The sequence below is a fragment of the Biomphalaria glabrata genome, chromosome 12 (genome assembly GCF_947242115.1).
Source record: "Biomphalaria glabrata chromosome 12, xgBioGlab47.1, whole genome shotgun sequence".
In the NCBI taxonomy this organism is placed as follows: domain Eukaryota; kingdom Metazoa; phylum Mollusca; class Gastropoda; family Planorbidae; genus Biomphalaria; species Biomphalaria glabrata.
In genome coordinates, this window is record NC_074722.1 from 15,868,837 (window position 1) to 15,896,591 (window position 27,755).

The window sequence follows — 27,755 nt, forward strand, 5'->3', positions numbered from 1 at the left end:
ATGGAATCAACTACGCCAGCCTTCCGTTCGCTCACTTTAGTAGCGACATCTAGATTTAGATGGTGTCCCATGTTTCAGTGATACGATGAGCCTTTACGTCCTTCCTCTGGGCATAGTTTCGCTGTTCGGTAAGTTTAGGCAGCACCTTGGTTTTGAAAATATTATTTCACTACTTTTATACCACCCACCAGGGTCCTTTTATAAACGAGATATAGATATCAAACTTTTCATGTCTTTTTGTCATAAAATTATTAAACGCTAACATTAATAAAAAAAAATAATACTTTTTTTATAGTGACATTTACAGTCTATAAAATGCTCAGTACCCAATACGCTATCTCTTTTGTGGACCTGTGTGTGTTGGGTTTAGTCCCCTGAAATAATTGTTAACGCTGTTTCTACCTCACGCATTCTCCGATCTACTTGAAACTTCAAACAATTATTTATTGTACCTAACAAAACATGAATCAATAAACAAAAATACTCAATTAGTCAATTATTTATTGGTAATTAATTATTTTGTTTCATATTGAATAAGGGAAACAACTTGTACATTACTGGTGGATATAGTTTTAAGGACATAGTTCTCCCCTTTAGAAAAGCTTTGATTTTTTAAATATTTTGCTTGTTGGGAATTATCACGATAAGTCTTCGATTCTGAACAATGTCAAAGTTGTTCTATTTAAAGATCACTGTTGTCAACTAAATAATGATTTTAAATAAAAAGGTGAACGACCTGAATTCCAACTCGAGGGCTAAAGCTTCCTCAGCCTCCTCAAGACAATACACTAACCACTGCGCCAGTATGGTGCTTATGAAAATAAAACAAGCCGGCGATATCTATTATTAGTTTCAAACTTTTCTCTGTACCAAATATAATTCAACTTATAACACCTTTCAGTCAATTACAATGTTTTTATCTTGTTCGAGATACCAAACAAAATAATTAATTACCAATACTTAATACTTAATAATAATCTTTATTATCCATAAGGATAACTGATTGTTTTTTTTTTTAATTGATTCTTGTGTTTTCAGATAGAAGAAATAATTGTGAAAAATCTCTGCTTGATCCGAGATTGGGTGTGGGAGAAATAAAGTGTACAAACTTTTTACCAGACAGACAGACAGAGTTGATAAAAGCTTTGTATAAATTAGTTTATGCTACAAATGAAAGAGCTTAGAAATTGTATTTTACACTGCTAAACTGTGCCTTAAATGTATCGCATACCTTCTAAATTATTTAGCTAATCCCATAGACATAAATAAATATAGACTGGCCGATTAAAGAGTTTTATGAAACGAAAATTTGTGACTTGCAATTTTGTGTACTTTATTATACAGCATTTATGAGCAGTATAAAAGTTAGGTATTCATATCTATTTCAGCTACACATTACACACCTATATATATTGTAAATAAGGAGGCAGTGTAGTTTTGTTTAATCTCTAAGAATGAAGATCATGGAATTTTTCATAATTCGGAAATCCGAATACAATAGATATACATGTTTTCAAGTTACACGAAGTTACTTCCTTCGGCCAGTTTATATTTATTTATGTCTATGGCTAATCCACACTTTCCATTTTCTGTACACAGGATATACCAAATAGATACATAATTATAGTTATCCACCATAGATGAAACTCTCCGATAGTTGAAAGGTAATGAATATAACTGTCAATATTTCCTATATGCAGTGTGGAATGTGAATGGACTGAATGGCAGTTGTACTACTAATACTTACAAAATGGACAGCGTGAACTGCTCTGTCTACTATCAGTGTGACGTCAACAGTCAATGGACACAAAGAGTGTGCCCCAGTAGCTTAGTGTTTGATGAATCCAAAAATACTTGCGATTGGCCTCCCGGGTCTTGTGGTAGGTGACTAAACAATACTATACGAATTTTTAAAAAAGTAATCAATTTTTAGTTCTTTTTTTTATCTAAAAAAGTTGTTTTTTTTAACCTAATGGTGTACTTATATAATTTAAAGAAACTATAAATGTTGTATTCAATGCAATATACATTGAGGTAGTAGCTGTTTCTTTACATTAACCATTGCAATGTTGTTGTGGTTGTTGTGGTTGTTTTCCTCTGTTTATAATGTTATTTTCTTATTAATGTTAGCGTCTATTTTTTGTTGTTGTTGGTGGTGTAGTTGCTTTGTTGTTGATGATGTTATCATTATTAAATGTTGTTGATGTGAATGGTAATATTTTTCGATGATGCAGATGATGTTTAGTTGTTAATGGGCGTTGTTAATACAGGTTTGGCTTTTTCTTTGATTGGTCTGTAATGGTGACACGCTATTGTTGTTATTGATGGTTTTTGTTTACGATGTTGCAAATGGTGTTATTGTTGTCAAATGTCATGATATTTTTATGTTGTTGATTATTGTACTTTTGTTGATGCTGTTATCATTATTGAACTTTTTAAAAAATATTATTTCGCTGTTCTTGATGCGGTTAATGTTGTTGTTTATAATCATTTTATTGTTGCCTCCAATTACTATAAAATTCTTGATTTTGTTGGTGATTATGATGGTACATGGTGTTAATGTATTTTTAACATGATGTTGTTACTGCTGATGGCGTTGTTGTAGTGGAAGGTATTGATGTTGTTGTTGACGATGGTGCTTTTAATGTTGATGTTGCTAATGATAATTGTGGATGGAGTGTGTGTGTGTGTGTCTATGGTGACGGTGAGAAGAAGTTAGCGATGGTGGGTGGCTATGCACTGAGACTGATGAAATAGGAATTGAAAAGTCGTAATGCACATGATGTGAACGGAAGACCACATAGAGATTTAAAAAGTAAAGACGTTCTATTTTGTTGTTGTTCAGAAATAGATTTTGCTTACAATACTATTTTAGATTATTGCTACTACATTTATTTCATTTCATCTCAAGTTGAATTATATAACATATAAAGCATTTTCCTGCATTGTGACTTTCATAATTTTTTTTCTCTGGCGTCTACAGCGCATTTTTCCTCCCGTATTGAGAAGAGCCCATGTCAATGTTAAAGTATAACGGAGTGGGGCAGGTTTTGTCAACTTAACGATGGTAAACACTTGAAAGAATTTTGACCCTTCGAGAAGAATCACGTAAGCGGAAAAGTTTTGAAAGGTTCTTAATCGATATTGATATATATCACGAAAACGACAATGGATGGCTGCCTAAACGTGCGGTTTGCAAGCTGGACTGTCGTTTGGATTTATCGATGGTCCCGGGTTTAAATCCTGCCCGCTCCCACCCCCGTCGTCCTGCGGGAGGTTTGGATTAGGAAGTAAATTATCTTTATCTCTGAAGGAACATCTGAAACATGTAAAACATTAAACAAACATTTTACAGATGCATTTTTGTAGTTGTAATCTTTATGAAGTTGCTTTTAAAGTTTTTTTCTTTTTTCTCTTTGTCTTGTGTCCGTACACATCATTTAATATTTGTAAGACTAAATTATGAGAGTCATTGTGCTCTTCATAGTAATGTTTATACTTCTACATACCAGGTTTGATCTCTACACAAGCTGCGATGCCACCACCTAACACCACCGCACCTGCAGTAACCACAGAGCCTGTAACCACACAAGCGCCCAACTCAGTCACATCTACCACTGTGCCCTCAAACACAACCGAAAGAATCACCCAGATAAACACGACCGCAGCGCAGAGCACATCACCACCGGATACAACAAATACGCCCTACACAAACTCGTCCACCGCAGCCTCTATGACAACACAGACGATCTCCACACCTCAGTCCACAACCATCGTCTCGCCCAGCAGTGTAGCAGCCTGGCCAGACATGACCTACCGCTACTTTGTGCCGATGATTCTAATGGACTCCTCAACGGACAAATCTGACTTGGATATATCAATTTCCACAACATCGTCCAACGTCACGTATATCCAGCTGAGAATTGTATCATCTAGTGTGACACTCTACGATCGTCGTATTGAGGTTACTAATTATAGTCCGATAGTCTTAACCAACTTCTCCTATTTTCTTACACTAGAAACGAATTCAACGAGTGTATGTGATACCTTGGTACACTTGTTGGCCAGTGATCCGATTTATGTCTTACTTTTTCACAAACACAGTGATCTGTTAGCGGCAACGATGGCGTCCATCTCTCCAATATCGTCTGCTAATTATTGGTTTATTATCTCCGTTGCTCATCCAGAGAACCAAACCTTTACAGGCTTCGAGTCCTACATCGCAGTTGTGGCAGTTGAAAATGCTACGCTGGTATCTTTAGCATTTCCGTTGGGGAGGCTACCCAGAGTTTCGCTTAAGATAAATAGAATAGAAGTTGCAGGTCCTCGCCAAGGCCTGGTCTTGCTGGATAGTATGCAGACTTTACTTGTGGTAAGCGGTGCTGATATGACTGGAACATTAGTTAACTGCAGCAGACCTGTTGTGGTTTTCGCCGGAGCTGTGACGGTAAGTATAAATGTTTGATGAACAAATAAAATGAAAAGTCATTTTTTGTTTTAAACGTATACATAGTCTTATTTATTTTCGCAGGCTACATTTGGTTTTTAATGGATATCCCATGAAATAATTTGAAATAAAACTCGTTGCGTAAAATTAAAATATTTTTCAGTTGAAAAAAAAAAGATGGGCTTATAAAATGAGATTACGTTTTAGAAGCTTCATTAAAAGTCGAGGCAGCAGGCCTCCATACCCAAATATAAATGTGAAGCTAGGTACTGAAACAAATAAATGATACATACATGTTGGTTCCTGGTGCTGCTTTTCATTTATGTTCAACATGTATGTATCACCTAAATACCTAAATGAAGACCAAAACGAAGGACAAAGCCTTACAAAGGAGGACCAAAAAAAAAAAAAAAGTAAACTTTACAAACTAGACGTATATTAAGCTGATTAAACGTTTAGTAAATCGAAGGCTGTAATGTGACTTTAATACACAACATATTTCTGAAAATAAATAACTTTTTGGCAGTAGTTCATCATTGGCGCAGGACATCATCTTCAATGCACTTTGTGAGAAGAATACCTCTCACTGAGTCATGGCTTAGTTTCTCTCTTGTGTCTACTCAGCTTTTATCAGTGAAAAACTCTCTAGCGTTGGCCCTGAAATGCAATAGAAAACTTCACAAATTTTGAGGAGATCTAAGCAACAAGTTGAATTAGAATAGCTTTGTATATACGCATAGCACTGCTCACGAAGAAATATATATATATCATTAAAACCTTGTTATACTTCTGTTCTGCTAATAATTTCAAATCGCAGTACTGGTCAAACAATGGAACATTGTGGATAATACCTTTTCCCGTTAGGAACTGTATGCGTAACAATAAATCATCGAACGTGGTCTCTTTTTACGTATTTAGAGACATCCATCGAAATCACTGGAATTCCTCAAATTGTGCCATCCATTTTTCAAAATATTCAATGCTTCTTTGGTATGTAAATTGACTGTGTGTCACAAATGTCATGCGTTCGCACAGTTTTTTTTTTTAAATTCTTCTTTTGATCTGATATAACACATCTCTTTATTTTACTACTAGCGCTAGCGTTAGCCGACATGATGATAACAAAATCAAATTGTTAAACACTACAGCGAGCACGAAACGATCGGTTGATGCTATGCATGAAAGGTCACTAGTTGGTCTCATTTAGTCGTAGAATGACAATTGTTCATCTTGTATAGCACTTTTTATGTTACTGTAGAGGGACTAGAGACATATTCTGGAGATAAATTCTAGTCCTCATATAACGCAGTAAATGTGGCATTCGTTTTGGTGGTAGAGGGACCGGTCATTTCTCGTTTGACTCGCTTTCTTTCAGAGCTAATGCTTGTAGCTTTCTTGGTCACCATCTCTCTCCACTTAGTGCTGTCCAGGGCTATGACTTGCCAGTAGTCACCATCTCTCTCCACTTAGTGCTGTCCAGGGCTTTGACTTGCCAGTAGACAACATCTATGCCCACTTAGTGCTGTCCAGGGCTATGACTTGCCAGTAGACAACATCTATGCCCACTTAGTGTTGTCCAGGGCTATGACTTGCCAGTAGACAACATCTATGCCCACTTAGTGCTGTCCAGGGCTATGACTTGCCAGTAGACAACATCTATGCCCACTTAGTGCTGTCCAGGGCTATGACTTGCCAGTAGACAACATCTATGCCCACTTAGTGCTGTCCAGGGCTATGACTTGCCAGTAGACAACATCTATGCCCACTTAGTGCTGTCCAGGGCTATGACTTGCCAGTAGACAACATCTATGCCCACTTAGTGCTATCCAGGGCTATGACTTGCCAGTAGACAACATCTATGCCCACTTAGTGCTGTCCAGGGCTATGACTTGCCAGTAGACAACATCTATGCCCACTTAGTGCTGTCCAGGGCTATGACTTGCCAGTAGTCAACATCTATGCCCACTTAGTGCTTTCCAGGGCTATGACTTGCCAGTAGACAACATCTATGCCCACTTAGTGCTATCCAGGGCTATGACTTGCCAGTAGACAACATCTATGCCCACTTAGTGCTGTCCAGGGCTATGACTTGCCAGTAGACAACATCTATGCCCACTTAGTGCTGTCCAGGGCTATGACTTGCCAGTAGTCAACATCTATGCCCACTTAGTGCTGAACTTCCCGTTTGATTACTTCCACATATCGGAGATGGATACATCCAACTTTCCTTGAGCCCATCGTGAGTTGTGGATGGATGACTTTCGGGATAATATTACCCTTCATCCTGCGGACATGATTAAGCCGTCACAGGCGACGTTGTCTAAATATTCTAAAGTATTGGGAAGACCCTTCGAGCGAGTATTTCAGTGTTACACACTCTTTCTTGCCATTTGATTTTCAAGTGCAATTATCTTGCCCCTCATATGGTGAAGCTTTCCATGGTAAAATAGGTTTTGTATATAAACCAGATGAAGTATTAAATTCAATTAAAAGATTATATGTCAATACAGTAAACAACAGGGGAAAATGCTAAAACCACCCTCCCCATCTCGAAATGAAATCGCCCCTTCCAACAATAGGAAGAGCAAAGCTAGAATTACTCAATTCCATTAGATTTGGTTTTTGACATATATTTTTTTTATGAAGAGCATCAATAACTGTAGATACCTCAGAATTTGCATTTTTTTAAAAAGTTTTAAATGCGCAAAATAATGCTTGGCGCCGGGATTCCTCCCCGGACACCGCAGAGGGAGCTCATAGCGCTTCCCTAGACCCCATAGCCATATATATATATATATGGCTCCTTCTGTCTCTGAAGACATTGGATGCGCCCAGATGAGTCACTGACTTTGGATACGTCTGGAGATGGGTCAGAATCTGGCGTGACTGATCAATCCAATTCTGGAGCGTCAGAGGTTGCCACAGTTCGTGTGTATATGCATCTGTCCTAGAGCTAGATGGCAGGGCAGATTTCTTTTTCTTTCTCTTGGCTGACGCAGCTTCGTTTCTTTTGCATTCGGCGAAGTTCGTACCAGCACGTACATTCTGATAGATAGATAGATAAATAGATAGATAGATAGATACATAGATAGATAGATAGATAGATAGATAGATAGATAGATAGATAGAGCGTGTGTGTGTTTGTGTGTGACTGTGTGTGGGGTGAGAGTAAAATCCGGGCCCGGGAGGATTTTCTAATTCCACCCCCCATCCCCCACCATAGCTACGCAACTGCAGTTACATCTTATTTTATATAATTGTTTTCTTCAAATTGAGCTGTTTTAATCTTCAGGATTCAGCTGGCGGCAGGAGAAGCTGGGCACTAGAACAGCTTGTGCCGGCTCCAGTATCCAGTTTAGTTTACGTGACGTTTCCATCTCTGAATCTTTCCTCGGAGGCGTACAGGATTGTGGCCGTACATAGTGACACAACGGTTCAGGTCAGTCATAAGTGTAACATTCATTTGTTTTGAGACATGGTTCAACGTCTGAATAGATGGCTCATTGTCTTGTCTTATTTGACCAGTGTGAAAAACAAACTTGGGTAGGTTAAGACCAGTGGTTCCCAAACTTTTCAGCCTTGTAGACCCTGTGCCATATTTTCCGTTTGTCAGTAGATCCCCCCCTCCCCCATCCCCCGCTTTTGTAAATTAATAAATAAATTAGATTTTGAATGTTTGTTTTATTTTTAGTGATTCATCTCATTGTCAAAATGTTGTCAAAGATTTCATAAAGAGCTGTTCTTCGTGGGGTTACCGACCCATAATAAAATGAAAATATGCCACTAGTAATGCTTCTTATAAAAGTTCAAGTCTAGACAAGGTTCGCTCACATACGGTAAAAATCATATATATATATATTGTAAATTCGATGGTGGTAAATAAAAATTAATTAAAATCACCACCTTCGGTGGACCCCAATTTATTTTTCACTTACGTAGACCCCTTGGAAGTCGTCATGGACCCCCATGAGTCTATATTGAACATTTTGGGAATCACTGGTTTAGATCGTGAATCGGTTTTAGGACATGCGATCTTTTGCCATTTAGCAAAAACGTTCAGAATACGACAAACTATACGCTTTGCTGGGTGAACTCAAACTTGTTGGCAAATCTAGCAGCAGACTTGAAAGTAGAATGTGTTTTTTTTTAGCATTTTCATTTCTTGTTATTAATGTGTGCTTCACATTGAAGGCAGAGACCTCCCAAAGCTTAATTCGAGAATCAGTTTTTGTTGACTTCCCTGAAGCTTCTCAACCCAAACGTCACCAGCACCGGCCTTAGGCAGCCGCTTAGGGCTTCGGATTGGTAGGGGCCTCGTTCAGGATTGTAAAAGTATTTTTTAGGTAAGAAATAGCCAAATATATTTCTATTTCATTTGGGGGCGACCAAAGTCACTTTGCCTAGGACCTCCAATTATCTAAGACCGGCCCTGACGTCACTCTAGGGTAGAGAAGACGAGCAAGCTAACAGGGAAGCAAAATAGGGCTGCGGTTGGAGTGTCAAATGGAACCCTGTTCATTGCACTGGCAGGAATGAAAGAAAGCCTCAACAACCTGTCATAAATGTACAAATAGATAAGGAACTGAGAGGGTCCCTCTAGCCTGAGTGCCTTACGTTGGGGTTTGGATCTGCTTGCAAACTGCCTCAGACAAAAAGATAGCTTTCGTTCAGACCGGTGGAGGGGCGCCTCCACTCAAACAAGGCCTCTATAAATCGAAACATAACATATTTTACTTTGACCTAGTTCCAAATAATGAACTAACTGCATACAACACATGCCCTCTCCATAGAACAACAGCAGCTTTATTGACCAGCGTTCTCTCTTTGTCTAACTGATCTAGTGGTCAAGTAAAGTTCCCCCTTTCAGACCTTGCGATCTATAGGTCAGATGATGTTAAGGTCATCTGTTTCTTTGGCCAACGGCTAACGAGCAGGGTGTCATGTGGTCAGGACAACGACCAACTAAACACATGAGTTGGCTGGACTCAGAGGCACCCTAAAAATCTCGAAATTCAAAATCCCGGTGCTCATAAAAGAGCTAAGCGTTTAAGCACTCAGCCACTAAAACTCATGCCATGTTTTGTTCACTTTGCTTAATTCTACATGTATATAGGGATTAAGTTCCTTACACTCTGACACAAAGACTTCAAATTTGATCAACAAAGGAAACAAAGACGCTTTTCGTGCCTCTGTTTTATGGACACTTCTGTTAAATAACCGAATTGAACTACATAATATTATGTTTGTTAACCCTTTGCCGACTGATAACAATGTCTTGGGATCAATATCTCGAGAACAAAATAAGTGAAGTGTACAATTTTCTTTAACTATTATCAAAGATCAAACAAAGCTTCCCACTGTTCATATTTCGCTCAGTTGTTCTTTTTTTATTTATTTCTAAGAAACTAAATATATCTGTTTCTTGTAAAAGATTTAGAACTTAATTCAGCTCTTTCAAAACGGAAACGATTGATGTAAAGTCCATTGGAATAGGACAGGCCGACTCCTACTATTACACCGGGACAAGCGTTCACTTATCTTTGAATACCTTACTGAATTAAATGAGTTCTGCCTTGACAGCCCGGGGACTGTGAGACCCAGAGCCACGATACCGTCTCACGCCGCATGGGAACAGATGATTGGTTGGTGCCTACTAAAGCCAAGGGAGATGTCATAAAACAAGAAATCGTTGCCACGGTCAGGAAAGATAATCTCGGGCAGGCATGTGATTAAATAAAACTGGATTGAGATGGGTCGACTGAAAAAAAAATAGGATCGGCATGTTTCATAGGCGTAGTGAGGGAAGGGTGCAAAGGGTGCATCATGCACAGGGCGGCGCCACACGCAGAGAGGGCACCAACAGATTTTGAAAACAATTATGATTTTTTTTTTGGAAATTGTGAATAAAAAAAATGTTCTAGAAAATATAATGTTCACTAACATCTCTTCTCACACAAATCTTATTAGTTTTTTTTCTTCTTGATCTGTTTTACATATGTCCGTCAAAGGGAGGTTTCACCCCTTTGATTATCAATTTTCTTATAGTTTTTACATTTTTCAAATAATTATTTATCCATGTCTCTACACTAGAGTAGGCCATGGCTGATGATTCATATCTGTAAGGGTTTATAAAGTTAGTATTCATTGAAAAAAATAGATTTTTTCCTTTGTAATTAATTTTCCTCCAGTTTATTTTTGTTGACTAATTTTCTGACATTGATTCAAATTTTAATTAAATTTTACTTCTAAAAGGGTCCCTCACTGATGTAATCGCCGTTCCAGATACGATGCACTGTGTTTATCACAAAGTGTCTATGTGCTATTGCTATAATCTGGTGTTCAATGAAAACATTTTTTTAAAAATAATTAACAAATCTGATTCTCGATTATAATTTAGTGAACAGTGTAGAAGTAAAACTGTTATAACAGCGTTCAATAGACTAATTAAATAGACATTAAAAAGACAATATTTAAATTATCTACAATCTAAATTACTACCGTTTAGAATAGTATAAGTTCTCTTTTCTGTTTTGTTAAAATTTCTCAAACTATATGGAGGAAAATTAATCTTCATTTGTTTTCTTTTATGGACTAAAACAAAAATCTTGTATTTGCATTAGGCCCTACAATCCGGCCTACAGTTATAATCCATATTTGTCTATTAATTAAGTAAAAATAATAATATTACCAATGTTTCAATAAAATAATATATCTTCCTGAACACAATTATGATCTTTGGTTAGCCTGTTACAAACGAAAAGGCTTTTACGCCTGCTGGTGTGGTATGCACGCTGGACTGTCATTCGGTCTTCTTGATGGTCCCGGGTTCATACCCTGCTTGCTGTCCTGCGGGGGGCTTGGACGAAGAAGTAGATTATCTTAAACTCTGAAGCAATATCCGAAACATGTAAAATATTTTACTTTTTAAAATTTACAATTAGGAAGCCTGCAATACATCAATCTGAACGTGAATATGATCTGCGATCAAGACCATTACTAACGACCATGCTCAACTGCCTCGAATATATCTCACAATTAAGTATCGAACCGTCCCAAGCTTTCTTACTTTGACATGCGCTTTTCTTCCTAAGAGAAATAGTGTATTAGATATACATCAATGGATAGTGAATTTCTGAAGCTTGCAATGCAGACAAACGCTTGGCCCCGGAGTTTACAGACCCATTAGCAGGATATGGGTGGGAGGTGCCAACGTGATTTTTTTAAAATAGGAAAACCTACGCTTCGAGATTTAAATAGAACAACAATACATCCAATTGTTATATCACTCGATGGTTCAATGACATTTGACCTCGCAGACCTTCAAAGCATTGATCATACCTCAGTAGGTAATTGTTGCTAGTCAAAAAAGCGATACTGCTTCAGATCTGCCACATCATTACAAAACCTGCTAGTTCGGGCACTGTTAAGGGGAGACTACCATAAAGTGTATTTTTCCTTTAATGAATCCCGATCAGAGCCAGAGAATGACTAACAATAAATCCTAATAATATCTAGGTCAGTAGTGGAGCTATTAAGAAAGCTAGTTAATGATGTACAGTTCTTAGCAACAATGCAGAGACAAATATTTTATAAACTGTGTTATATCTGTTGGCTGTCTCAAGAGCGCAGACTGCTCGATGACCTTCTAAAATACTTATAACAAAGAGGTTCTCAAACCTTTTTGCCCCATGGCCATTAATATAGTCAAAACTGAAGTGAAAAATTCTACATAAATGCATAGACTATAAATTACAAATGTATTTAAAAAAAAACATTTTGTTGAAGGACTGTTTATTAAAATTATTACTTTTGTTTCAATTCAAATTTAAACAAAGTAATGACTAGGATAAGAAAAGAGCATTTAACCAAAGGAAAAAAAATAATTTAAAAAATTTTTGTTTACGGAAATGTTTGTTTCTTGTGAAATAAGAGATTGACCCTTTACAAAACAATTAGATCAATTAAATATTCATTATAAGTCATCAGTTAGGCCAGGTTCACATCTAACTTCACATTCACTTTCACCTATCCTTTGGTCCGGTACGTGACGTTTTGGCGCCGCAGTTTTGGCGCCGGGACGTTTTGGCGCAAGCCGTTTTGGCGTCGGGACGTTTTGGCGCGAGATATCATTTGACGATAATTTAATAAGCACGTAGCTTTAATAACAATGTTTATTTCACTCTACCATAATATTGTATGTATAGTATGAATTCTAACACCGTTCAGCGAATTTTATTTTTTTTTAATTATAAAGGTTTTGCTTATTTCATGAATATAGGCCTATAATAAGTCAGATTTCTGAAAGGTAATGACATGCTATATGTGAGTTCTGCTAATCACACTGGATGACATTTTTGGATTTCTTTCCAATAGATTTTTTTTATTTGACATTAGTGTAATATACGAACTAGCTAAGTGTCACACTTTAATATAACAAATACAATGTTAACATCTAAAGCTTTATTACGCTGAATGACGACAATAACTCCACACATAGTAAAGATCAAGACACGGAATGTGGTCAGTACAAACTCTAACGTGAATCCACAAATATAAACAAACACTCTGGGCGACAATAGATAGAAACAAATTCACGACACTAAGATACTTTGAAAAGATATATTTGAGAAATTGGGTAGGGGTGCTTTGGATGACACATCTCGCATTGACGCAGGTAGAGTTAAACAAATGAAGACAAGACCAGCACCGAGCACTGGTTGATGGAATACGAGCTGTCCAGAAAGGCCTTGACCTTATATATGAACACTATATCAGGGGAGACCAGCCATCTTCTAAACGAAAAAAGTATATTGACACAGACAAAAGAATCAAATCTAATTGTACAAACTTATCAACAGAGGAACATCATTGAATACCTCTAGGGACTTGCACACAACTTTTTAATGAACCCTTGAATTCCAGCGACTTAGGCAAATACCATGGTGTCTATGTATACTTAACTTAAAGTATTTTGAGAAACATGGTACATGTATTATATTTTTACTTAGTATTAGCAAGTGTTTGGTATGTATAGCTGGAGATACCATACAGTCATTAAATAAACCAATGTTAATGTAAACAAATAATTGCATCAATTTTTAGTCCATCATCGTTTCATTTTTTTTTTGATTTTTGTTTTTAATTTTGAAGTAAATCTTAAAAAACTTTTTTGAAAATAAAAGTGTGCCTCTTAATAAACACACTTATACAAGCCAAAATGTTTATTAAAGAAAATGATGTGAAAAACAAACACATATTTACATTTAGTACGTGAAAAATATGTCTTAACACAAACACTCATTGTCAAGACTCATTTCTTCTCTAATATACGTATGTGTATTACTAAATGTACCCAAGTCCTGGGCAATACCACCACGACACATACAACGATAAAACAAAGATTCAGAATGCCAACTCACGGACATATAACATGTTTATTACATTATCTGTACTATAATACAGAATCAGTTAGGACATTTGAAATATCCGGTATCGATTAAAAATATATCAGCTTAATATTCCATAGACTGAATAGTGACAACACAGAAAAATGATTAGAGTCCACACTTAGACTATATCTATATCCAAAAGTCCAACTGTCCTGGACTAGGAACAAAAAACACTCTGCCTTATTATGAGTTACATTATATTCAACAAAAACATCTCACCAAGTAAAAACAACCCAAAACAATAACAGTTTTGAAGTCAACAACCTGAATTGCCCCCTTTCTCCTCTACAGTAAACAGGAGACCCAGGCTGACCAGAACTCAGTCCTGACACTCATACTAAACATAGATATGAATAGTTCTTTTAAAAGAAATAATACAATAAACGTAATTAATGTATTTCGCGCCAAAATGTCCCGTCGCCAAAACGGCTCGCGCCAAAACGACCTTCGCGCCAAAACGGCGTCACCAAAACGGCGGCGCCAAAACGTCCTGCTTCGCTTTGGTCTGCTGGACCGCTGGGGCACCACACAAGATCTGTTAACCTTTTTTCTCCATTCTTCTCTGTCATTTGTCTTTGATAGAATTTCATTCTGATAATATTTAAACCTGCCTTTTTACCCGCCTGGGTGGACCACTTCAAGGGCCGATTTTCAGTTTGTGTGGAACACAAACTGTCTTTGTAACCTTGTAACCTTCTGAAGTAGCTAACCGATTTGGTAATCTCAATTTTTTAACATTTTTTTTACAGTTGTTCCAATCGCTCAGATTGTGCTTAAGAAATTTGAATGGGTAAATCTGTATGGAAGAAATGCTTTTTTTTTTTTTTTTTTTGCAAGAAGAAAAATAATAAATATACAAGAGAGATAAATGACCTGATAACATTTATTTTCAATTTGTATCAAAGAATTCAATCCTCATTGTTTCGACATTCTTTCAATGAACGTCTAAATTAGATGAATTACAGAAATGGGAATCAAATTGGAGCATGTCTTTCCACCCAGAAAAATGTCAGTTGTTAAGAGTAACAAAAAAACTAAAACAAATTAATTCCACTTATCTTATTCATGGCAAACAAGTAACACAGACTAAAAACGCAAAATACCCAGGTGTTATAATAAATGAAAAACTGTCATGAAATCCACATATTGATGAAACTATAAAAAAAATCAAACAAAGCATAAGGATTTATTAAAAGAAATTTCTATAAATCAAATAAGAACATAAAACTAAAATGCCATTTAACCTTGGTTAGGCCAATAATAGAATATGCATCCTCCGTTTGGGACTCCTCAACTCAAGAAAACATTAAGAAACTGGAACAGACACAAAATAGAGCAGTGAGATTCATAACAAACGAATATTCACATTTGACTAGAGTAACACCTTTAGTAAAATCACTAAATTTAGAAAGCCTTCAGGACAGAAGACTCAAAAGTAAAGTAGCAATTAAACATAAAACTGAACCATAATCTTCAAATACAAAAACAAAATTTAATAAAATACTCTGAAAGACACAAAGATAAAGGCACATTCCTCGTCCCATATGCTAGGACAAATTTGTACAAATACTCCTTCTTCCCTAGTGCTATTAGAGCATGGAATGGGTTGCCTGAGCTAGCCAGGAAAACCAGTGACTTGGCTGAATTTAAGTCATTGGTTAATATGCATGACTAAATGCATGACGCGTAGGACGTAATCATCTTCTTTTTTGAAGTAACGTCTGTATTATATAAGATAAGATAATTGCGTTAATTTCATACCAATGTGAAATATATTGCGATTCGAAGCATCGGTCTGATGGTAGGTATTGGGGCATTGGAGAAAGTTTGTAATTACAAGTCATGCATTTTTAACTTACAAGTCAAGAATTAGTACCTTATAAATAAAGAATTTGTACTTTACAAGTCAAGAAGTATGTACTTTATAAGTCAAGAATTATGTACTTTACAAGTTAAGAATAATGTACTTTACAAGTCAATAATTGGTACATACAGAGGTTCATACATACAGAGGTGGCGTGCCTTCCTTGTATAAGGTGGGCTATGTCCCCAAACGTTCTCAAATAATCTGCATTTGTTTAGAGCCTCCCCCCCCCCCTCCGGAAAGCCGCTATTAGTTATGTGTCGTCTGTCTGTCTCATTTAGATCGAAAAAGTAGAAAAACTTTTAAAAAGTAAATTTCTCCTTTAGGGCAAAATAAATAAATAAGTAAAATATTAGAAATCTCATTATCAGTAATAGGTTGTTCAGTTTGTTTTCAAGTAAAAAAAAAACAACGTCAAATGAATCTTTGAAATTTAGACAATCAAAACAAGTCCATGGCTTGAGTATTCCTTGTCCATGAGCGGATCTGGTGGGGCTGTCTCTGAGTTTGTGTAATCTTAATTTATGTCTCTTCTTCTTCATCTTCTTCTGTACACTGTTCTTCCTCGTTCTCATTATTATGTTGGAGCGTTCAGATGACTAGACCAATATACAAGATGAACTATTGGAGCTATACAAGATGAACTATTGGAGCGTTCAGACGACTAGACCAAAATATGAGATCAACTGCGTAGTGGTTTCCAACTCAGGGAGCGCTCCATATAGTTCTCTTTCTATAGGGGTATTTTGGGGCCAGTTGTCACGAGTCGAGTCTGTGACCTATTTCGACCAGTTTCTAGAAGCAAGTTCAAACCAGTGCAAGTGTCCAGCGTAAACAAGTTAATTTTAGATATCCAATCAAAGAAAGAGGTTAAGGGAAAAAATAGCACACGTCAGCTTCTAGAAGGTCAAAGTTACTAAAATAATTATCTGAGAAGGTTCCATGATTCTGGAACGTACGATCAAAGAAAGTATAAATAAGGGGAAAGTCAGTTAGACGGGGTCCTCGCATAGTAGTAGTTCTTGTAGAGCGATGGTCCTCGCTTAGTCCTCGATAAGTAATAAGTTTTGTGATATTAGCGGGTCATTAAGTAAAGTTTTAGTAGTTGAAGTTGAAGTTATACTAAGTGAAGTTTTATGTATCTTTAAGTTTTATTTATGAAGTGTCAAGTTGTTATTGAATTAAGAAGTTAATTTGATGTGAAAGTTGAAGAAGTTATTAAAGAAGTTTGAAGAAAATACAGAGAGATGTTTCTTTCTTCATTTCATTGAATTGTCAAGTTTGATAATATAATCCCCGGCAAGTGTGATCATCACACCAGTGTCTTGTTCGGCCTCTGAGTAAGGAATGCAGTTTTGAAGGACATGGTTAGCATTCTCTGGTGACACTCCACATGGGCAGATTTCACTAGTTGTTTTATGTCTCTGAATCTGTGTAATCTTGGTTTATTTTAACTGTTTAATTTGTGTGTGTTTGTGTGTGTCACGCATAAGTCGTTAACATAACGATGTACAACAAGTGACGGAAATTCGACTGACTTGACAAAAGCAAGTCGAGAAGACTCACGTTTGTCTTATTCAACAAAGTCGATATTGTTACAGGCGCCTCTGGGGAAAAGGAATTCAGTGTTTGAAAGTTCCTACTTAGAAGAGGAAACAACGTCTCTTACCTCTTACTTAAAACGCATTGCATTTTAATTTTTAATATTCAAACATGGATTTACAACAATGAACCTACATTATTTTTTATTCCATTGAAAAGTAAATTGAACGCCCCCCCCCCCCCCACCATTTTCAGGACGTTGCCCCCCCCCCTTTTTTTTTTACCCTGGAGTTCTAAAAACGCCGCAAGGTTTTTAAACATGGTAGTTATTTCTTTCAAACGTGGTAATTATTCGACTACAAACTGTCGGGTCACAAGTTATTTGGGGAAAGAGAAAATCTTTCATCAACATCTTTTAAAATGTATAGGTCATGGATGATAGGAGCAGCATAATTAATTCGTTCTTTCTAAAAGGCAGTCTAATGCATATCGATGTAACGGCTTGTTACAGCTAAAAAATGTTTAAGTTTCCACAATACTTAAAATATGTTTTGTTTAGGCTAAAAGTATCTTCAAGCAATCTATTTCAAATGTAGCAATTTGTTTGAATTGCAAACCTCAAATATCTATCTATCTATCTATCTATCTATCTATCTATCTATCTATCTATCTATCTATCTATCTATCTATCTATCTATCTATCTATCTATCTATCTATCTATCTATCTATCTATCTATCTATCTATCTATCTTCGTTTGGCATATTCTTCTCCTGTCTACTGCATTATGCGTACAGCGACATAAACGAAGGTGTGTTTCTCCATACAAGATCCTCTGGAAAACTATTTAATGTATCAAGGCTGCGGGCAAAAACCAAGGTTAGGAAGCTACTCGTCAGGGAACTCCTGTATGCTGATGATGCAGTCCATGGTTGACAAACTATCTGCTGCTTGCCAGAAGTTCGGCTTAAACATCAGTCAAAGCAAGACTAAGATACTTGTCCAAAACACAAACACTGCACCTCAAGTAAGCATTAATGGCCAACCACTAGAAATTGTTGATCACTTTTGTTACCTTGGCTCCATCATATCCAACAACACTCTACTGGATAAAGACATAAACAACAGGATAGCCAAGGCAATGGCCACCATGTCACGGTTGCAGAAAAGAGTCTGGGACAACATATTGCTGACTAGTAGTACTAAAGCCCTAGTCTACCGGACCTGTGTGTTGAGCACCTTGCTGTACGGAAGTGAAACATGGTCAACCTACTCATGGCAGGAAAAAAAGCTGAATGTCTTCCACCTCCGATGCCTAAGGCGGATCTTTAAAATAAGGTGGCAAGATAAGATAACCAATGAGGAAGTGCTATATAGAGCAGGATGCCAGGACATCCGCTCTGTTATCAGCAGCAGACGCCTTGGCTGGCTTGGCCACGTTCGTAGAATGCCAGTAGGTCGACTTCCACAGGACATCCTGTATGGCGATCTAATAGAAGGCCACTTTTACGTTATACGGATGTTTGCAAACGCGACATGAAGCTCTTCAAAATCGACACTGGCAACTGGGAAGAGGTGGCACTGGACAGATCCACATGGAGAGAGAGCATAAAGAAAGGGTCACAGATTGCAGATGTCATACACAACAGAAGCAGAAAGAAGGGTGAAAATGCAACGGCGCCTGGTGATTACATATGCCCAACCTGCGATCGCAGCTGTGTATCAAGGATTGGCCTCTTTAGTCACACAAGAAGTTGCAAAGGGAAAAGATCGTCTCTCGAGACGTAAAATGCCACAGATCTATATATATATATATATATCACTGTATAATAATAATGCTTGTCTTCGAGTCCGAAGATTAATGAGGAGTGCAGTATTTCCCGTGGCTACGTAGCCCCAGCTGTGACCTACATATCTTGCAACATCCAAGGCAACCATTACCATTGACCGCCGGTGGTCGATTAAGATTTTCTTTTCGCCGTCTGCGTCTGTCCTCGGCAGCGGTTTTTCTTTTGGTCTCCGGTGTGTATCCCTCGACTCTAATTTTTTTATATTAAAATTTTATTTTTCAAATTTTAACCTGCTCTACCTTAATTAGAATTATTAAAGTATAATATGAATTCCTGCATTTTCATGACTTCTTTTTATAGCTTGAAAACCGTTTGATTGTGAAAGAAAGAATTGAGAAATATTGAACTTTTTGTGTTCGTCTAGAATAGTCTTTAGACTTCGAATGTCACATTTTCAACGAACTGTAGATCTAGATTTGAGACACACTTTACTTACACACTCAGCATTTAAACTGTCCTGTCATTGTGCTTGTTGAGCTGCTACAGTCTCATTATGGCCGAAGCTGGCGGCAGTAGCATGATGAAGAGACCGCCCATTATTGCTTGCAATTATTGACATAGATGACAAGATTAATGACCTAACAGTTACTCGATCAATGTTCAGTTCGACATCAGAGTGAATCATAGGCTTAGCGTAGTTGAATAAAACATTTTGCTAACATGTTAAAATATTTTAAGAAGCACTCCATAGGACTTCACACCCACCCTCCCCCACACATCATCCGCATTAAATGTGTTGTAAAGTAAGAAAGCAGTTCGAAAATAATTCATACTGAGCAAGAGCAACAGACATATATAGGTCTGTGTCAAGAGCTGCTCAGACTATACTATAGTATAGTTCCATGCTCAGACCATACACAATTCTATTCAACATGTTAGACCTGGATGATGGAGAGAGAGATCGAAGTGCAATAATATTTTGCTCTATTTGTTTAAAGTGGCTCCATTATTTAATGAACGCTATTGTCAATTGAGAGATGAGATATAGATTACATTATAGATCAACTAGAGATCAGACCCAGAGGCAATAGTTCAAAGTATCATCTATTGTTTTGTTTCTAGTTAGCCATTTCTGTTGTTTTTTTTTTTTTTTTTGTCTTATGTTTTTGTGACAACTTTCTAGACTTATGAGAGGATTTTTTTTTCTTGTTGCTTTTTATTTTTAGTAAGTTGCAGAGAATATAATCCAGGCAGGGCAGGCCTTAACAATTGCGGAGGCTCTAAGCGAAACGGATTGCGCTGGGCCCAGTCTTGGTAGGGATTAGAATAATGTCAAAATTAATATTTTGTATTAGAAAACACTTTCTTCATTGCAATAAATTTTTATTAAATGAAAGCTGGCAATGCCGTTTTTTTTTTTTTATCGCGCGTAGGAATTGCACTCCGAAATTTTGTCAATTTTTTCAGGAGCTTTTTATGAGTTTTCAGGAAATTTCAATTATTAAAGGAGATTTCCAGGACTTTTTCGTATATTTTGCATTCACAGGATTTTTCCAGGAGGCCCTGGAAAATCAGAAGGCCGCAGAAACCCTTTTATAATATAAAAATTATAATAATTTACACCTAGCGCGGGGACCTATTAAAGTGCGGGGCTCACTGCGACCGCATAGGCCCAAGGCCGGCACTGAATCCAGTTTTATATAACGTATTAAGACAAAAAAAAATGTTATCCGAGTAATTGTCCTCACAATGAATATTGGCTTTCCTAGTGGAATTAAATGTTCCCATATATTTCATTCAACTGATGCTCGTTATCACCTTCTGCTTGGCTTTTTTTTTTCTCATATTGTTATAACTCTGCCATGCGCACTGCCATCCAGGCTAGTGCTAGAAGGTGCGCACCATGATTGACTAGAGCTAAAAGGATGTTAACATTAGAAAGAGAACGATTTTCGCCCAAGTAGAGAGCCAATATGGAGAGATTGTGCCTAAGATAGATGTTGTTTTGTGTACCTGTGATGTCGTGTAAATAAACGTCTATGTCTCATTGAGTTGCCTCACTTAAGTTATTACAATATCCTGCAGTGTTCGTGGAATAAGGGGAAAGAACCTAACGTAGACTTGTTTTTAAATTACAATCGATACGTTTTTTTATGTTGTCAGGTTCTGGAGACTCGCCACTATATCTTTGCGATCAGACATGTTGTTTTTTTATTATCTCAAGGGTGCAATGCGCCCCTTGATTCTATAACTCACTTTTAAATGTATGTTTAACTGCTTAAAATACACAAAAGAGTAATAGACTTACTTTACATTCTGTTCTTCTCTTAACCTATATCGTTGTGTAGCTCTGTAACAAAACGAACTTTCATATAAACGTATTAAAACAAAATTACATAAATATGAAAGTTTTTTTAAATATTATTTTTCAAAGAATTTTTTTTTTGGGGGGGGGGACTTAAACTCTCATTAATCTTAATCAGCTTTTCTCAACTGGTGGGGCACATTTTGCTGACTGGGGCTAAATGTATCTTTTTTTTTTCTAGAAAAAAAATTGGTTACATTTGCAATGTAGCTTTTAAGCTCATATTGGAATATTAATCAATTAAAACATTAATAAAAAGTTTTTTTTTAATATTAGACATTTTAATATGTATCCGCCCAACCAATTCTACGAGTTTTGTTGTGCTTTAAAACGGACGAACTTCCCAGCGTTGTACCATCGTCCTGTTGAGGTCTTCTGCTAACCAAAACATGAAGATAAACTGACGGTAAATAGGCCCAATAAAGACCTACTTACGTTGCGTGTGCCTTGTTTCAATATCGACCCGTGCCCCCCTTCCTCCCCCACATTACTTTATTTCACCTTTGTAAATAGAATGAATAGCTGTAGGGCGTCTGGAGATGCGTTTGTGCTTCTAAGAATGTATCCATTGTCTTTCGAGACAGAAGGTGTCATTATATACACACTAATCTTTATAACAAGTCACTTATTTCATCTCTGCAGGTGACATTATATACACACTAATCTTTATAACAAGTCGCTTATTTCATCTCTACAGGTGACATTATATACACACTAATCTTTATAACAAGTCACTTATTTCATCTCTACAGGTGTCATTATATACACACTAATCTTTATAACAAGTCGCTTATTTCATCTCTACAGGTGTCATTATATACACACTAATCTTTATAACAAGTCACTTATTTCATCTCTACAGGTGTCATTATATACACACTAATCTTTATAACAAGTCGCTTATTTCATCTCTACAGGTGTCATTATATACACACTAATCTTTATAACAAGTCACTTATTTCATCTCTACAGGTGTCATTATATACACACTAATCTTTATAACAAGTCGCTTATTTCATCTCTACAGGTGTCATTATATACACACTAATCTTTATAACAAGTCGCTTATTTCATCTCTACAGGTGACATTATATACACACTAATCTTTATAACAAGTCGCTTATTTCATCTCTACAGGTGTCATTATATACACACTAATCTTTATAACAAGTCGCTTATTTCATCTCTGCAGGTGTCATTATATACACACTAATCTTTATAACAAGTCGCTTATTTCATCTCTACAGGTGTCATTATATACACACTAATCTTTATAACAAGTCGCTTATTTCATCTCTGCAGGTGTCATTATATACACACTAATCTTTATAACAAGTCGCTTATTTCATCTCTACAGGTGTCATTATATACACACTAATCTTTATAACAAGTCACTTATTTCATCTCTACAGGTGTCATTATATACACACTAATCTTTATAACAAGTCACTTATTTCATCTCTACAGGTGTCATTATATACACACTAATCTTTATAACAAGTCGCTTATTTCATCTCTACAGGTGTCATTATATACACACTAATCTTTATAACAAGTCGCTTATTTCATCTCTACAGGTGACATTATATACACACTAATCTTTATAACAAGTCGCTTATTTCATCTCTACAGGTGTCATTATATACACACTAATCTTTATAACAAGTCGCTTATTTCATCTCTGCAGGTGTCATTATATACACACTAATCTTTATAACAAGTCGCTTATTTCATCTCTACAGGTGTCATTATATACACACTAATCTTTATAACAAGTCGCTTATTTCATCTCTGCAGGTGTCATTATATACACACTAATCTTTATAACAAGTCGCTTATTTCATCTCTACAGGTGTCCTTATATACACACTAATCTTTATAACAAGTCACTTATTTTATCTCTGCAGGTGCCTCATGTTGTTGCTCAAGATCCTACATCCGGTGAGATTTATTTCAAAAATGCTGGTGACGCAGTAGATCTTGATTTGACGTCTGCTGACTTATTTCACGTCATATTGGCCGACAAGCCTGTCCAAGTCCACAAGTTCATCTGGTCAACATTGAACTCTTCCATCGTCGCGGACGCCTGTAACCTGCAGCTTGTGTCCCCGCGGTCCAACAACATCTCGTGGATGCTGGCACCTTACCTGACAACCCGATCTGATTTGTTGGTGCATCTCTTCATCATCACCTGGGCGTTCCCGGAACCCGAATTTCTCATGGATGGTAATAGCCTGGACATGCCTTGGCGGAACCTGACTGAAGGAAGCTACAGGAGTAATTTGAAGGGCGCCTACCTTAAAGTAGACACCCAGCATCACTGGGTCAGCCTAAACCAGTCAGAAGGAAATTTCTCGGCCTACTTAGTTATTTCTGGGCCCGGGATTAGAATGTGTACGTCATTAAGTCACGTGATCTCTCAGGTATTGCCAACTTAACATTGGTTTTCATATATTTAAAATCACTCTGAAGCACGAGGATCTTGAAACATTTAGACTTTATATGTGAGCTAGAGTGGGGAGGGGAGTATTGAAAATGTCACATTAGGAAAGTGATTCACCCTTATGAAAGTGATTCACTTTTACGACCGATAATCCGTAAATGTGATTGATGGACCTAAACTTTTTTTTTACAGCCCCACAAATTAGGTTTCTTGTGTATGTCTATTTATAGATCGTATGTTTTTATGTCTGAGAATATCTATTTATGGTATTAGGGCCTATCGTTTTCTTGTTTAATTGTATACAAGGATTTCTTGGTGTCTAAGAGAGAAGTAAAAGTAAAAAGTAAAGTTTCCCCTTTCAGACCTTACGATCTATCAGGCAGATGATGTTAAGGTCATCTGTTTTTATGGCCAACGGTTAACAAGCAGGGTTATGTGGCCAGCACAAAGGCCAACCGCCTTTAATTTTTCCCCAACTAACCACTCAACCACCGCACCCCCCCCCCCCCCAAAGAATGTGAAACCAATTTCCTTCTTTATATTTAGTTTGAAGTAGATGTAATATCGTCCCATAGAAACAAACACAAAAATAGTAACCCCTGCTGTGTCCTACCCCCCACCCCCACCCTCATTAGCCACATACCTTACGTACTTTTATCCTAGCATTCTTAACAGTAAAGGGACGCCTATGATGAACAATTTTAGCCTTTCAGGCTCTCCTCGTTGCTCATGTCTCAATCTTATACTAACTTGAGGAATTTCTGAACGATAGAAGGAGAGTTAGCATCATAAATTTTAAGTCAGCAGCCAAAACAGTTTTTATTAAGTCGCTCCGTCTGTCGGGACAAAATCTTGTACACATTGTTTTCTCCCACTTCCCATTCTCGGATCAAGTTGAAAATTTGCACAATTATTCATTGTCAATCACAACACACCAATCAATACAAAAAAATAATCAATAGGTCGTAATTAATTAATTTAGTTTTGTATGGATACTGTACTAAATCGGCGAAGGGCAACACATGACAATAATCAGAATAATGTAGGGAATTGGGTCGTTCATTAAAAAAAAAAACAACTAACAATAGACTTATAAAACCTTCTATTTTTATAAGTAGGCTACTTGAATAGCTCAGTGGTGAAACACGTCGGCTTTCCATCATGGAGGCTAGAGTCTGAATCCAGACTCAAGCAACGTTCTTTTCCTTTTTTTAACTTCGCTTACATCAAAGCGCGAATAGATGACAAAATGCATGCATTGACTTGACAAATTTGTCAATTCTGATAGTGCTCTCTGATCGAACTCAAAAAGCTAAGGTCCACTGATAAACCAAACTGTTTATTCTTTGTGGACAACTAACCTACGTGGAATTTCAGGCAGCCTATGTGTTTACTTTTGGAGTCAGTAAAAACATAATTGGTTTTTTTTTAAGTATTTTTTAAATATTTAACTTGTTTTCTTTCTCTAAACATTATCTTTCACTTTACTTTTTTTTCCTTTTAATCTCAGATGTCCACCGATGTCTACGGTGACTGGACATTATGTGGGGAGCAGGTAATCAAGAGTGGATTCGACGTACTGACCACAACCACGGAGTCTCAGACCACAACCACGGAGTCTCAGACCACAGAAGTCAACTCTGACGGAGTCTCCTCAGATATGACAACTGCTCTCACGTCACTTGCTTTGGCTTCCGCTTCCACTACGCAATCTACTTCTGGAAATCGCACTGTGGACTGCAACTTCTGTTGGAAAGCGACTAACCTAACGCTAAACTTAACAAAAGAAGAGCTCGATTCGGTCTTGGAAGCTATCAGAGCACAGCTTTTTGTCAATCATAAACTCACGTCTGCCTACAGGCGGTCCTTGGAGTGTGCGCAGGACTTCAGACCCGTCAGCAATGGAATCGGATTTGTGGGAATCACTTTTTGTATTTCTGTGATATTTTGTGTAATTGTGACAGATCTATCTTCCTTTGGGCGAATGTGTCGAAAAACTGTAAGAAATGACAGCAGTTAGTTACAATTAGCTATGCCTAATGACTAATGTGAATTCAGTTAGATTAATAGTGTGTACGATTCGGACCCATCTAAGTCTGTAGGATCATTTTGATTTTTATAATTATTATTATTATTATTAAACATTCTGACTTTTATTAAACAAAGAAACTACATAAAGGTATGATAAAAAAAAAATAGAAAAATCAGAAAACTATCGAAAGTTCAACAGCTTTGGTGCTTAAAAGGTGTTTACTCTAGGAATATGGGGAGGCGCGGTGGCTGTGCGGTAAAGCGTTTGGCTTCCGAACCGAAGGTCTGGTTTCGAATCCTGGTGAAGACTGGATTAAATTTTTTTTTTATTTCGGGATCCTTGAGCACCTCTGAGTCCACCAAGCTCCAATTGGTACCTGACATTAGTTGGGGAAAAGTAAAGGTTGTTGGTCATTGTGTTGGCCACATGGCACCCCTGTTAACCGTAGGCCACAGATACAGATGACTTTTACATCATCTGCCCTATAGATCACAAGGTCTGAAAGGGGAACTGTACTTTACTAGCAATATCTCTAGAAAAGGAATTGATAGATAAATACAGAATAGTAAAGAATTTTTTTTTAAAATCGTTAACAAAAATGGCTTTGGTGGCTTCAATCTAATTATGACTATGAAAGTTGAAAACAAAATGTTCTGATCATAAGCCATGTGTCTAAGTAATATATAAAAAAAAAACACCGACGAAAGTTTCTGAGACGAAAAGCTAACATTGTAAGTAGACATAGAACCATGGAGCTCTACTACATTAAAGATCTGAAATACTTAAAACTAGACCATTAGACATAGAGCTCTACCATGTTAGAGATTTGATGTAGATTTAGAACTAGACCAGAAATATTTATTTGAATCCTGTTTGCGGCGATGAGGCACGCTATGCGTCTGCCTAGTTTGTCTATGCCTAAGTTCCGCCCTGCTAATTAGCCTATACGATTCATATCGCTAATGAGAGAATTATTCTTCTTAATAGATATTTAGGAATAATCCTACGCTTCATCAAATTTCCACATTCTTGAAGAATTTTAGTTTTCATAGAACTGTTTCGACATTTTCTTCTTCGTTTGAAAGTTACCTGGCTAATAATCCGTTTTATTCTAGTCACTTTTAAAACCTCTATTGACTTCTACAATCTTCAAAGAGATTTTAAAGATATTTTAACATGTTGGTCCCATATACACAAAAGGTTTGCTGAGTACATTAGGTAAAATTGATTTTCTATAGTTGCATTGATTAGGAGCTACAGATTTTTTTTTTAAAGTTCGAGTTAGAACGTGATTTTATCCCTGGGGAATCTCTTGATAGAACTACAAACATAGGCCCAGATATATGTGGTAGCCTATACGCCTTCTAGTGGTGTTTTACTTTAAAAAAAAAATGAAAGATTATATATCATAGTTATTAACTTAAATTCTGGTCTGAGGTAGTGTGAATGTGATTGAAAAAATGAGTTTGTATGAGACGTAATGCGTGAGTTTCACTCGTACGTTACACTCCTTGTTGCACATTAAGTCATTCCCTTTAGTGCAGCGTGGTGGGAATCTTGTAATGACGTAAGCACAAGAATGACGTCAGAGAGACGACAGCGTGGATGCTGCTTCGCCATTGATGTTGATGTTGAATACTGTTTTATAAATAATAAAAATGATTCTAATTTAGAACTACTCTGACATCTAGCTGTTGGATTTATTTTAAAGTTGTGGTCCACTTGGATATAGATCTAGTTCTAGTTGAAAAAATGAATAATTGTGTAAAGTTTCAACGTGATCTGAGAACTGTTGTGGGAGAAATAGAGAGAACAAACTTTTTA

The 27,755-nt window shown here is 36.8% G+C and overlaps 1 protein-coding gene across 2 annotated transcripts; it reads left to right on the forward strand.

Moving 5' to 3' along the window:
- On the forward strand, nucleotides 1-27,583 carry LOC106054202 (uncharacterized). 2 transcript variants are annotated; one of them, XM_056007300.1, is made up of 6 exons: nucleotides 1-128; nucleotides 1,701-1,880; nucleotides 3,513-4,447; nucleotides 7,740-7,886; nucleotides 23,364-23,879; nucleotides 25,410-27,583. In XM_056007300.1, the coding sequence occupies exons 1-6, from the start codon at nucleotides 86-88 to the stop codon at nucleotides 25,917-25,919; spliced, it is 2,331 nt and encodes a 776-aa protein (XP_055863275.1). In that variant the 5' UTR covers nucleotides 1-85; the 3' UTR covers nucleotides 25,920-27,583. The 2 variants fall into 2 exon arrangements, with proteins under 2 accessions (XP_055863275.1, XP_055863276.1); XM_056007301.1 differs by lacking the exons at nucleotides 1-128; nucleotides 1,701-1,880 and adding an exon at nucleotides 2,459-2,815.
- Nucleotides 27,584-27,755: the final 172 nt, after the last annotated feature.

Coding starts and splice junctions, on each gene's coding strand:
- LOC106054202 (XM_056007300.1), top strand. CDS start 86: ATGAGCCTTTACGTCCTTCCTCTGGGCATAGTTTCGCTGTTCG. Junction 129..1,700: donor GGGCATAGTTTCGCTGTTCG/GTAAGTTTAGGC, acceptor TCCTATATGCAG/TGTGGAATGTGAATGGACTG. Junction 4,448..7,739: donor TTTTCGCCGGAGCTGTGACG/GTAAGTATAAAT, acceptor TTTAATCTTCAG/GATTCAGCTGGCGGCAGGAG.